Raw genomic sequence first — 14,027 nt, 5'->3', positions numbered from 1 at the left:
ATTTTGATGCACGCGGCGATACCAAATATGTTTATTTAAAAAAATTACGCTTTTTGGGGGTAAAATGGGAAAAACTGACAATTTTCACTTTTTTTTATTTTTACATTTTTCAACTTTTTTCTTACACTTTTTATGTCCTCATAGGGGACTATCTATAGCAATCCTTTGATTGCTAATACTGTGCAGTGCTATGCATAGGACACAGCACTGCTCAGTATTATCGGTGATCTTCTGCTCTGGTCTGCTCGATCGACCAGAGCAGAAGACCCCGGGAGACGGCCGGAGCCAGGTAAGGGGACCTCCGGCTGTCATGCTGGATGATTGGATCCCCGCGCGCGGCAGCGCTGCGGGCGATCCGATCATCCAATCAAAGTACCGCAATGCTGCAGATACCGTCATCTGTATTGATCACGGCATCTGAAGGGTTAATGGCGGACATCCGCGCAATCGCGGATGTCAGCCATTACAGGCGGGTCCCCGGCTGCTGCTAGCAGCCGGAACCTGCCGTGTATGACGCGAGCACCCTTCAGATGCTCGCGGTCATACACAGGAAGTAAATGTACGTCCTGGTGCGGGAAGTCCCACCAAACCAGGACGTACATTTACGTACGTGGTCGTTAAGGGGTTAAAGTCCCTCACACATGCCACAGATTGGATCTTGGTGCTTGGAAATATGATCATATGCAGATCTTAGGGACACCTGCCGGATTTTCTCGTGGCTTGTCCTTCTTGGTGTTGTAATATCACTGTTGAGGAGTCTATATTTGTCAAATATTACAGTAAAATCACAGTTACCTTTTACTAGAGCTTTCAAGATCACAGTCTCAAAATCCTCTCTGCCGTCTGCATTGGAGTATACTGTGACCAGATCTCGGTTTTCCACAATTTTCTCAATCTGATAAAAAGGAAAAATGAATTCACCATTCCATTGTCTGAACATACGTCCTGCTTTTTTATGCCGGCTTGAAGTCTCAACTACAGGCATTATTCCTACATGAGAAATACAATCAGGAAGTTAAATAAAATTAAAGTTACCAACCTTTTCTATCATTTTTGTCAAGTTTTCCTCCGGGAAGTGTTGCTTTAACTTCTCATCTATCAGACTAAGGATAGATTCCATGGTAAGTGACTCTTCTAAGATTTCAGCCAGACAGTCGGCAACTCCACCAGAACCGGCCACCAGAAGACATGGGATGGGGCTCATTGTGGCTTTGTAAACTCTCTTGGAAATAAAAATAAAAACAAATTTAATGACTTTTAACATGAGGTTCAGTTTTCAAGACAAGAGTAACAGTCCACGCCAGGCTTCAAGAATTGCATGGAACCAAGCTTGGCTACTACATTGACTTGCACAAGATATCCTGTGTACCAGCTTTATTGTAGCTAGGGGAACATTAATTTTTCTTTTGTCCCTCCTGAGTCTAAGGGAATAATGATTTTATGAGCCCCTTAGCTGTCTATGCCATTGGGGACCACCACTCGGGACAGTCCACCCTTTCTCTTCTGGGAATCAGCCAGCGATACTGTCTCAAGTCCTCTTAGGGATCCATTCAACCAAGGAACTAACCTCTATGCGTGGGGTTAATTTGTTACCAGTTACCATCTACCTTCACAGGTACCACTTGTTGAAACTGTTTAAGCTGAGCGCCTCCACTCGGTGGATGAAGTTTATGGGGGAGTTGTTGAGTTGCCCATAGTAACCAATCAGATTGCTTCTTTCATTTTTTGAAAAGGCCTCTGAAAAATGAAAGAAGCGATCTGATTGGTTGCTATGGGCAACTCAGCAACTTTTCCTCTGGACAGGTTTTGATGAATCTCCCTTATGTGTATACGTTACCTGTTGTGAAAAAGACTTCCCTGGTGTCTTAGTTTCCAACTGCACAAACATTAAAGGGGTACTCCAGCCCTAATACATCTTATCCCTTATTCCTGCCGCTGGGGGTCCCGATCGTGGTGGTCCACGCCCCCTCCCATAGACTTGCATTGAGGGGGCGTGATGGCAGGCCGTGACATCACATGGGGCAAAGTCGTGACGTCACAATACTCCGGCCCCGTGGTCATCACGCTTCACACTCGGAGCCTCCAGCGCTGCGGAGAGCTCACAAAGGTGGGTGCGTAATAACAGATTGCGGGAGTCCCCAGCGGTGGGACCCCCGCGATCATACATCTTATCCCCTATCCTTTGGATAGGGGATAAGATGTATTAGGGCCAGAGTACCCCTTAAAAGGTATCCCTTTCACCAACAGCTAGGGCATTGTTGACCTGGGAATGCCCCAGGGGATTTAATACTAACATCTATATTGCAGCCCCTCTAGTTTACAGTTTGTGTTGTCCCTCAGGGAGGCATTTAGGGCCAAATGCTACATTCCCTACCGAGGGTGAGACTGCAACTACCAATTGACCAATATGGGCTTTCTTTAGACATCTGAGGTCTATGAATGGAGTTGTGCCAGTGCTGAGACCCTGACAATTCAATTCTTTTGACATATCTACGTGACGTGTCAAAAGTTATTTTTTACTCCAAATTTGGCTGTATCTTTAGGGATTCATTAATTTAATAGATTTTTACCTCCAACATTGTGGACTCGCCAGCAATAACCATGCACACAACAGGAATTTCAATGCATCCTTTGCCTAAATAATATAACAAAACACAATTTAAAATGATTAAAATACATGCAAATTTGGATTAAAGCTGGAATGTAAGAGTTTTATTAACTAAAAGGTGATATTTATTTTAGTTTTCCTCTTTGTTATATAAAAAAGTGTTTGGAAGCCCAACGCGCATGTGCGTTGCCGCTCCATTCATGCACAGGACATTTGTCTCCACCAATTTGTTAGTTGTCCCCTAACCTGTGGATAAGGGATAACATTTGATCATGAAAATAAAACTTTAAGAGCTTATGCCCCCAAATATGAAAATCTGTATCCTGTTAGTTTCTGTCAAGTAGTTATACTGAATGTGAAAGCACTGTATGACTTGTAATGGAGTCCAAATTAGCAATTACTATTGTTGAGAAGAACAAGGAATGACAAATTAAGCACGTAAATGTAAGTGGGAATTTTGTTTGTTCTTTTAAAAGGAAATGGACTTTAAGATAGCAATGCAAAGGTCAGGTTAAAATAATTTTCCTTCCACTAAAGTCATCAATAAAGTCTTCTCACCTCCCACTCCAGTTTTCTGTCGGGATATATGCTCCTCAAGCCTGAATCTAAAGCTGGTTTCTCCTCCCATTTGTTCCTTTGTACCATCATCGGTTAAAAGGAAGACTGAATAGTTGTTGTCCAAAGAATATGTCGGTCCATTCACATTTTCCATATAGTATTTGGCAGGAAAAGATCCCTGTAATAAAAAATCAATTATGTGTCAATGACTGATCTCATCAGATGGATGTGACATTATTGCCTCAGCAGTTTCTGTACCTTCTAGTGGAGATTATCCCTTAACCATGAAGATCCTACCTTAGGGTTCACCAGGCTTTGGTGGTTATTTACAATTCCCCAGGGTGCAATGCCCATTGCCACCACTTTGGTATTAGAATCGGAGCTTGCAGTAGAATGGTCTCTGACAGCTTCACCAACATATTTTCCAATGCTGACTTGCATTCCCCTAGTCATAATCCAGGCACCTGCCATGATAATGTGACTTTTTGGGTTGTATAACATAATAGGAAAACAGCCATAAAACTAATGCCATAAAACAAAGCAAGAACATATCATGTGCAAACAAATATACCACTGTGCCCTGAGCAAGGTCAAAAAAAGGAGACAAAAGTGGTTAATAGTAAAATTATGCTCCTTGTGGGGGAAATAGCAACAAAAAAATAGCATAAGAATAACGAAGAACCACATAGTTACAAATAAGAGAAAAAATGGCAAGTTAGAGGCCATTTGCACCATGTTTGGCCACAATTCAAAGGCATCGACAACATGTCGAAAAGGTTTATGGATGACAATTCTGGGAGAGCATATTGACATACATAGGTTTAATGTAGTCTAATAGTGACTAAGTGCGACCAATTATATTGAACGTTTACTTTGTGTGGTGGTTCAAAAGCGTGGTCAGCTTTGCTTTTCAGTCTGCAAAGACAAAGTATATGGTCATAAAATCGACTCAATATAATCACTGTGGGGGAGATTTATCAAAATCTGTGCAGAGGAAAAGTTGGCCAGTTGCCCATAGCAACCAATCAGATCGCTTCTTTCATTTTGAAATGAAATACGTGATCTGATTGGGCTATGGTCAACTGGTCAACTTTTTCTCTACACAGATTTTGACGATTCTCCCCCTATTAGACCATGTTTGGCCCATTAAAGCCAATGGACTTACCAGTAACATACCACAGTTTCTATCTACAAACCTTTTATATAGTTTGCCAAAGTATTATACCTGTGTTGTGTGGCTAAAATGCAATACGAATGAAGATGGAGGTGTCAGATATTTGGAAACAAAAGGAATGCACAGTTAGGAGTTAAAAGTACAGGATAAGAGAGGATAAAGAGAGGAATAGAAGAGAATGCTTCTATAAAGGTATACTCCACTTTTTTGAAATTCTCCTTTAATGAGTCCCTAAAAAAAAGATGATGATAAGCCGTTACCCGGCAATTGCGATCATACTCAATGGACTGTCAGTGTAATGTATGAATGTTTTCCATAGTAAGAGGTTCTGAACAAGAGAATAAGCACTGACCCCGCTCTTTCCTCTAGGGATGCTCCTGGGCAACCTCACATAGTTAATTGACTAACAGTACATATAAATATTTTTCCCAATTTAAAACCTATTGACCTCTGACCTGTGCTTTGCGCTGCCTTGACCAATCCCTTTCTTAGGATATCCTTCAGCCATGTTTTCATTTTAAAGTCTCCATCTCCTCCCACGACAGACACCACCAAGTTTGGTGGTGGGATCTTCCAATGTTGAGTAATAAGATTATATACCATACAGGGGTCGGTATCATTTGATAGGCGAATAAACTGTAAAAATAAAATAGAGCAAATGAACATTAGTTGACCATTTATTGTATGAAATGCTGAGTTCCATGTAACAGATTCAATTTATAGAACTATATATGGATTGAGCGATGTCAGCCATAAGTATTTATTTTCTTAATGTCTAAGTTTTAACATCTGTTTTTATATAGATATTGTATATTTTCTATATACAGCTCAAAAAATCTTGCTATTTGAAAAACATTAACAAGTGGGCTAATATGTTGAGTTTTATTTTGTTATGGCTCAATGTGGCATAGGAATTCCCGATATAACGTCCTACTGTAGCTGTCAACTGGTGCCACAAAGTTAAACAGATTTGTAAATTAGTTCTTTTTAAAAATATTAATCCTTCCAATACTTATCAGCTGCTGTATACTACAGAGGAAGTTCTTTTCTTTTTTTAATTTCCTTTCTGTCTGACCACAGTGCTCTCTGCTGACACCTCTGTCCATTTTAGGAACTGTCCAGAGTAGGAGCAAATCCTTATAGCAAACCTATCCTGCTCGGGACAGTTCCTAAAATGGACAGAAGTGTCAACAGAGAGCACTGTGGTCAGACAGAAAGGAAATTCAAAAAAGAAAAGAACTTCCTGTGGAGCATACAGCAGCTGATACGTACTGGAAGGATTAAGATTTTTAAATAGAAGTCATATAGAAATCTGTTTAACTTTCTGGTACCAGGTGATTTACAAAAAAAAGTTTTCCAGGGGAGTACCCCTTTAAAACTTAAACCACTTTTACAAATATAAATGACCTCTACTGTAGACTTTGAAGGAGAAAAAAAGCACATTAATCCCTCTCCCTGTGAGAGTTAGTCAGATAAAATGCCTGCTCCTACTAAAATCATTGAGGGGAAATTTTTTTAAACCTGTGCAGAGCAAAAATTGCCCAGTTGCCCATAGCAACCAATCAGGGTTCTTCTTTTATTTTTTTAGTTTTTATAATTTAACCCCTTAAGGACTGAGCGTTTTTCCGTTTTTTCCTTCTTACCTTTTAAAAATCATAAACCTTTCAATTTTTGCACCTTAAAGTCCATATGATGGCTTATTTTTTTGTGCGACCAATTCTACCTTTTCATGGCATCAGTAATTTTACCCAAAAATCTACGGCGAAACAAAAACAAAAATAATTGTGCGACAAAATTTAAGAAAAAACACCATTTTGACTCTTGTGGGCTTCCGTTTCTACGCAGAACAGTTTTCAGTAAAAATAACACCTTATCTTTATTCTGTAGGTCCATACGATTAAAATGATACCCTACTTATATAGGTTTGATTTTGTGTTACTTACTTTATTAATTTTTTTATGGTATATTTTTTATGGCGCATATGCCATTGACCGTGCGGTTCAATTAACAATATACTTTTATAGTTTGGACATTTAAGCACTCGGTGATACCACATACTGTATGTTTAGTTTTATTTTCACAGTTTTTTTTTTTAATGGAAAAGGGGGGTGATTCAAACTTTTATTAGGGGAGGGGTTAAATCATCTTCATTAACTTTATAGGGGACTATAACATGCATTATTACACTGATCAATGCTATGCCATAGCATAGCATTGATCAGTGTTATTGCCGCTTGACTGCTCCTGCCTGGATCTCATTCAGCAATCATACGCTGAGGAGGCAGGTAAGGGACCCTCCTCGTGAGTCCTAGCTGATCGGGACACCGCGGTTTCACTGCGCTAGTCCCGATCAGCCCGACTGAGCTGGCCGGAGTGCTTTTTTGTAACTTTAACCATGAGAAAAAGAGCAGGGGAGGCTCAACCTAACATACCTGGGTAATAATAATGAGGGGTGCTACTGGCAGCAAAATCACAATGCAAAACAAAGAAAGAACAAAGAAAGCTGCAAAAAAAAGTGCACACCCAATCAATAATACATATCAATACAAAAAAGTCTTTATTAGAAACAAAAACACATGATGAATAGGAATGAGACAGCAAAGACATTTAAAAACAATTAAAATTGCTCAGCAAAGAGCAAAGCCACAACATGGGGAGGGGCCATGAACCCCCTACCCAACCTGTCCTGCACAAATATCAAATGTAAAGCTGCTGCTCCAAGTTTGCACACTATAGAAATACTAATACCCAACCTGATAATAAATAAAGGCTACTCAAGTGAATACACAATAACAAAGTGAATAATCAGATTGGCAAACCACAGACGGAGGAGAAGCTGGGTGCAGATGCAGGACAGGACAACCAGGACCCCACGCGTTACGTCACTCCATAGTGACTTCCTCAGGGGTGTTGTGTTCATGGCCCCTCCCCATGTTGTGGCTTTGCTCTTTGCTGAGCAATTTTAATTGTTTTTAAATATCTTTGCTGTCTCATTCCTATTCATCATGTGTTTTTGTATCGAATAAAGACTTTTTTGTATTGATATGTATTATTGATTGGGTGTGCACTTTTTTTGCAGCTTTCTTTGTTCTTTCTTTTTTTTTGTAACTTTAGACGTGGCGATCGACTTTGAGCGTCGCTTCTAAAGAGTTAATAGCACACGTCGCCGCGATCGATGACATCCGCTATTAGCCACGGGTCCTGGCCGTTGTTAGAGGCTAGGCCCGACTAGCTATGGCCCTGCGTTAGAGAAAGGGAGCGGGGCAGGGCATACAGGTACGCCCTGCGTCCTTAAGAGGATAAAGAAGCAATCTGGTTGCTATGGGCAACTGGTCATCTTTTCCACTGCACAGATTTTGATAAATCTCCCCAATTGTTCTGGTCATCATCTCCGCATGGTCACACATGAGACCAGAGAGGCAGAGAGAGATAGAGAGACTGAGCAGGGAGAAGAGACATACAGCCCTTGTGGAGAAGCTGCACATGGACCGCATACAGAGGCGCAGCTTGTAGATTTTGGGCCCCGATGCAAAATCTGCAACAATTTTTAAATATCATCACACAAGTCATTTAAATATAACAATTTCTAACTTGCATAGGATGATGGAAAAATATGCATGTTGGGGTCTAATGTACAGTTAGAAGCCAAACATATATGTTTGGAGCAATGTGGAAAGTTTATTAATACAAAATTATTCCCCATGTCAAAAACAGGGACATTAATGGTGGAAATTGGGACAGACTTGGGTCAAATTAGGAGACTGTCCCTCTATAAAAAAGGGACATATGGGAGATATGCCCATAGCGTTGCCCTAGGACCCCCTGTGGGCTTCTGGCCAGGCCTAGAACTGTTTGGCTGCCAAGCTACAGCCCCCTACAGGTCACCCTACTTCAGCCATCACTTACTGTTTTGTCCTGCTGATTTGTGGAAGAATCTGTTGTTTTGTTAAAGAACAGTTTGAGTTATCTCACTGTTACCTGAGCTTTTACCTGCACCCCAAAACACCATTAGGCCAGTCACATATTCAAGTCATGCCACAGGGAAACTACTAGCATCATCTACAGTGCAGTCCCATCACTGTGTCAGCACATGAATTATGGGAAGTCCTCGTGGGAGCCCTTGGTCTGTTGTGATCAGCGAGACACAGTCTGTGACTAGTGGAGGACTATAAGTCCCAGCCACCTCACAGGCATCCTTCCCTGCTGTTGCATCTAAATTTTGGGTTGCCATAGCTGGTATTGCAGCTCATCCGCGTTCACGTCTGTAGCTTATCTACACAACCAGACACAGCACAATGAAAAGACATGGTAATATAAATCTATTGTTGAGTAAAATACATTGTTAACAATATCTCACCTTGCTATGCTTCTTTCCAGCTCCAACAAATGCAATATCCCCAAAGGCATCTGTTGGCTCTTCGGTTGTGTGCTGTGTTGAGTTCCATGTGCTCACTATGGCGGCCCCAAAATTGTCTTCCATAGCCACAGACGCATGATTTTGTTTGGAATGTCCGCACTGACAATACTGACCCTGCCTGTATTACAGAATATATTGAGGTGACATTTAACACGTTATATATGGTAAAAACCATCTTCCTCACCATCTGGTGACGGTTCTGTCCACAGGGATGTTGGGGATATATAGTTAAAAGCGTCCTCCGCCGACCTTGTAAGTACTTTCCTGGGCGGGGAACTATACTCCCCTAGTTCCCCTGCTCCAGCTGTAATCACATCCCCTCAGCGTTATTGACAGCCCGGGCATGGCCCCCATCATTGCTCTGCTCCCCAAGTAGACAGAGCAGAGCGATGTTGCAGGAGCAGGGGGACCAGAGGAGTATAGCTCACCGCCCAGGGGACTAGTTATGGGGCTATGGGACAGAGAATCCCTAGTGCCCTCTCAGGAACCGGGGCCTAGATGCCACTGTGGTGCCCAGGGAAAGCATGGTGGTGAAGTGCAGGTCCACTGGTTCTTGTAGTACTTTCCTCAGTAACAGAGAGGTCATAACTATGTGATTAGGGTGGGCATCTGGATTCCAAATGTATTCCCCGAAATTACCACACAGCTCTCAAAGGTGAGGGACTGCACGAATGTGATGGGGATACAGGTTGCCCTGGTTACAACAAAATTATTTACCCAACCAGAACAACACTATATGTGCCCAAAGGACACTATAGCCCTCATTAACGCCTCACCTCCTAAAACTTAACTTTTAATAGTGACTAATAAAAGGAGAAATAGTAGTAGGATTAAAAATACTTTGTGAGGGAAAAACTGGAGTGATTTTTCCACATCAGCCAATCACAGCTCAGCTAATAAGCTCTGGTAAATTGAAAGCTGAGCTGTGATTGGTTACTGCAGGAAATTCATTCTATTTTTTCTCACACAGTTGGATAAATCTAGGACAGTGTCCCAATATATTGTACTCAATATGAACACTGACACTACTGACACCAATATTTACAAGACTGCACTACTGGTATAAAGGATCACAGTGGCCTAAATACGCACTGACTCAACATGTCCACCCTATTGGGTATTAAAGTGCACTTGTCAATAGTACAAATGACCAATTGAAATAAGATGTTGCTGTTTGAACCACACAAACAGCTATCAGTGCTGGTCAGTAGGTGTCCTGCCTAGGAAAGACACACCTGCAGTGCGCGCTGACCTTATTGAGGCTAATCACTAGTGTTGAGCGCGAAGATTCGAAATACTAATTTGTACCGTGAATATCGGCACTTCGTGATGTTGCGAATATTTAGAATATAGCGATATATATTCTTAATGACAAATATTTGTTTTTTTCTTCGCAGTACGCATCACAACAATGATGTGTACTGTGTAAAAAAAAAGTGATTATCCCTCCCTGCTTCCAGCTTGTGGTCCAAAGAAGGCTCCGATATTATTTACTGGTTGAGTCAGTGTAGAGCACAAATATTTTGTATATGCAAATATGCAAATATTTGCGAATATTGGCGCTTCCAGAGGACACTGATCCCTCCCTCCTTTTAGGTGAAAGATATAACCGCACATGCGCACTATGCGAATTTCATTCATTTTTCGCATGAAAAAAAAGGGAAACGAACAGAGCGAGTATGCGAATCTCGCGAACATAGGACAAATATTCGTCCATATATTCGCAAAACATCGTCAATTTGAATATGGTCCCTGCTGCTCATCACTAATCGTAACAACATGACGCATAACAACATTGTCACACTTAGAGTAATTATAGGTTACTAAAGGTGTGACAATGTTGTTATGCATCGTGTTGTTCTGATAGGTTACAGGTTGAGTGGTGATGTCATTAACAGAAAGCATAAAAGCCCCAGGCTTCAGCATTGTACTCAGTCTGCTTATTGTCTTCCTTTAGAAAGCCGCGCATAGTGGCGAAACATGTAGGAAGCAGCAGTATATTAAATAAGGTGAGCGCACACTGCAGGTGCTTCTGTCCTAGGCAGGACACCTACTGACCAGCACTGATAGCTGTTTGTTTGATTCAAACAGCAACAATCTTATTTCAATTGGTCATTTGTACTATTGACAAGTGCACTTTAATACCCAATAGGGTGGACATGTTGAGTCAGTGCGCATTTAGGCCACTGTGATCGTTTATATCAGTAGTGCAGCCTTGTAAATATTGATAAAAAAAAAGAAAAGAACACAGTAGAGTAGAAGTGGTTTTCACAAATGCAGGAGATCTGGCTGCCGCAGGATTCCCACGCTGGACTGGCGTGCAAACGATACACAAAGGACACACGACAGGATCTGGAAGTTGATGTCCGCGCTGCCAGTAGATCAGTGGATTCAAGCAGAAGCAGCATTAGAGTATTAACTATTTATTATGTACACAAAACGTGTTTCTAGGCCAGGATGGCCTTTTCGTCAGGCATGCAAAAGGCAACAAAGAACAGGTATATAAAAGGTGTTTCGGTGTACGTCATCCACTGGAAATAACAACTTCCCAGATACGCCCATCAAAAAAATCAAACATATATATATATAAATACAATGAAAAAGGAAACTGATAAAATATACAAAAATTATTATACAGTAGTTCTCTCGATAGTTTCATTCAAACCTTCTGGATATAATGTGTGATTTTAAAAAATCCAGTTGTTAAATGTTTTCATCCACCGGCGAATCATTCACTTTGAAAACATTTAACAACTTCTTCCACTTATGTAGTATATTTATTAACGTGCCAGTGTGGGTTGCAGTAAGTGGGGGGGAATGGTACAGACCCTACGTACCCGAATGAATAAACATCGGCACAACATTAATGTAAAATTCATGCTCCATAGTGTCTCTCGACATATTACTATGGCACATGCAGAGGTCTCCCATGACCTATCAGTATGTGTAATTGATTCTGTTAATGAGAATTGTTTAACCCTGTCAGAACCTATAGGTTGTTGTTTTTTGTTGCTGGGTTACGCCCAGCTGTCTGGACTGGTCAGCTGACCTTGATTGGAGCACCTGCTCTGGCTCCATATAAGCTGACAGTCTACTCCCAGTCTGTGCCTGCGAAAGAGCTCAGTTTGCACTCCTAGCTAGCTTTCTACTGTATCTGTATTATCTGGCATTTTGACCCTTTGACTCCTCTCACTGACTATTCTCTCTGGTGTAAGCGATTTGGTGCTTTTGACGCAGTGTGAGTGTGTTAGTCTTGCTTTGTTAGTCTGTCTGTATCCTACTGTACCCTGCCCTGTCTTGTGTCCTTTGTGTATTGTAAATATTGATGTCAGTGTTCATATTGAGTGCAAAATATTGGGAGTTTGGGGGAGATTTATCAAAACCTGTCCAGAGGAAAAGTTGCTGAGTTGCCCATAGCAGCCAATCAGTTGGCTTCTTTCATTTTTGAAAAGGCCTCCAAAAAATGAAAGACACAATCTGTTGGTTGCTATGGGTAACTCAACAACTTTTTCTCTAGACAGGTTTTGATAAAACTCCCCCATTGCACTTAGGGGTGTGTTTTTAATCCTACTACTATTTCATTAGTCACTATTAAAAGTTAAGTGGTGAGGGGTTTATGAGGGCTATAGTGTCCTCTGGGCACAAATAGCGTTGTAAGTGAAAGTAAACACAGGCAGGCAGAGTGAGGGGGCTGGGAGCGAGCACAGCAGCTCTGGACCTGCCTGCAGCCCTGTCAATCATGAAGTGGGTCCATGACATAGATGATGACCAGTGGACACTGCAGGACTGGTATACATCCCAGGACCCTTAGTGGCCAGTGTTTTGACTGGCTTTTTCAGTATGAAATACTGGAAATTTTCTAATGAAAGCAATTGCAAAACCATTGGTTTTGCATGCTTAACAACACATCAAAAGGGAGGCAGGTAAGGTCCGCCCTGGTGTCCTGTAAGCTGTTCAGGACGTCGCGATTTCACTGCGGCGGTCCCGAGCAGCCCGACTGAGCAGCCGGGTTAGTGTCCCTTTCGCTTCAGATGCGGCGGTCCGCTTTGATCGCAGCATCTGAAGGGTTAATACAGGGCATCACTGCGATCGGTGATGTCCTGTATTAGCCACGGGTCCCGGCCATTGATGGCTGCAGGGACCGCCGCGATAGGACAGGGTTTTAATGTGTATTCGCCGCAAAAGACGCACCAACTTTTCTCCCCAGTTTTGGGGAAGAAAAAGTGCGTCTTATACGGCGACAAATACGGTATATAGAAAATTAAATAGTCAATGCAGCCGGTAGGACCCGGATTTGACCTTTGTAATATTTTTTTTATGCTGTAACTTGCAGTCGTGGATATCTCTACAATGTTTTACAATGCACTGTTTACAAGGTTACCGCGAAAGTTTCACCTTTGGTACAGTTTTCAAAAAGTATATTAGGGAATTGCGTAACTGTATAATATAGTCTATGGCAAGGTTACATATTTATATAAACATTTTATTCTGATGTCAGTCTCTGATGGTTTAACAGAGATAAGCGGTGTTACATAGATGCTACTTATTTCTTCTCTCTATGAAGTGCAGTGTATGTTATACAGTAATGTGTCTCAGCTGCCCCTAAATCTCATAATACACATTTCAAATGCAGGAAATCCAATATGGCTCAACAACTCTTCCCTGAGCGACGGTCTCGTGTTCACACTGTCACTCATTTTCTATGGGAATCGCCGAAGATAACAGCGTACAATATTCGGCTATTTTCCTCAACTCCCATGGAGAATGAATGGAGCGGCGGTCTACATGGTTGACAGGCGCTCCATAGAGTAGTAACATTGAGATCCCGTAGTGAGATAACTATATATAGATAAATTGCTCATCCTGGGTGGTTGTGCAACTTCATACACAACAATGATGTAGGCATAGAATAGTAGTGGGTCGACTGCTGCCCTCCGGTAGATATACGGCAATATCAAGAAAGGACTTCAAAGAAACCTGGCTCCACGGCGCTGAACGATCACAACACGTGAACGATAAAAGGAGTTTATTTGACCAGAAAGCAACGCGTTTCGCTGCGCATGCGCAGCGAAACGCGTTGCATTCTGGTCAAATAAACTCCTTTTATCGTTCACCTGTTGTGGTCGTTCAGCACCGTGGAGCCGGGTTCCTTTGAAGTCCTTTCTTGATACTCCATTCTCAGGGGAGACTTGGTACCTTGTTCTCAGGTAAGATTTTGTTCCCCATTCTGGAAATCACCGGGGGTCTCAGCAGTGGACCCCCATGATCAG

At 41.8% G+C, this 14,027-nt stretch overlaps 1 protein-coding gene across 1 annotated transcript in view; it reads right to left on the bottom strand.

Moving 5' to 3' along the window:
• The window catches only part of LOC130293190 (transient receptor potential cation channel subfamily M member 4-like), a 93,825-nt gene that overhangs the window by 72,968 nt on the left and 6,830 nt on the right, over positions 1-14,027 (bottom strand). Inside the window, exons 3-9 of the mRNA XM_056541691.1 lie at positions 8,698-8,875; positions 4,796-4,976; positions 3,464-3,630; positions 3,167-3,344; positions 2,571-2,635; positions 1,040-1,222; positions 796-895 (exon numbers count right to left, since the gene is read on the bottom strand). Of these exons, the coding sequence (XP_056397666.1) occupies positions 796-895; positions 1,040-1,222; positions 2,571-2,635; positions 3,167-3,344; positions 3,464-3,630; positions 4,796-4,976; positions 8,698-8,875 (1,052 nt within the window). The remainder of the gene's footprint in view (positions 1-795; positions 896-1,039; positions 1,223-2,570; positions 2,636-3,166; positions 3,345-3,463; positions 3,631-4,795; positions 4,977-8,697; positions 8,876-14,027) is intronic.

Source organism: Hyla sarda, chromosome 10, assembly GCF_029499605.1.
Source record: "Hyla sarda isolate aHylSar1 chromosome 10, aHylSar1.hap1, whole genome shotgun sequence".
Classification (NCBI taxonomy): domain Eukaryota; kingdom Metazoa; phylum Chordata; class Amphibia; order Anura; family Hylidae; genus Hyla; species Hyla sarda.
The sequence above is the reverse complement of the archived record's forward strand: the minus strand, read 5'-3'. Positions and strand labels throughout refer to the sequence as shown.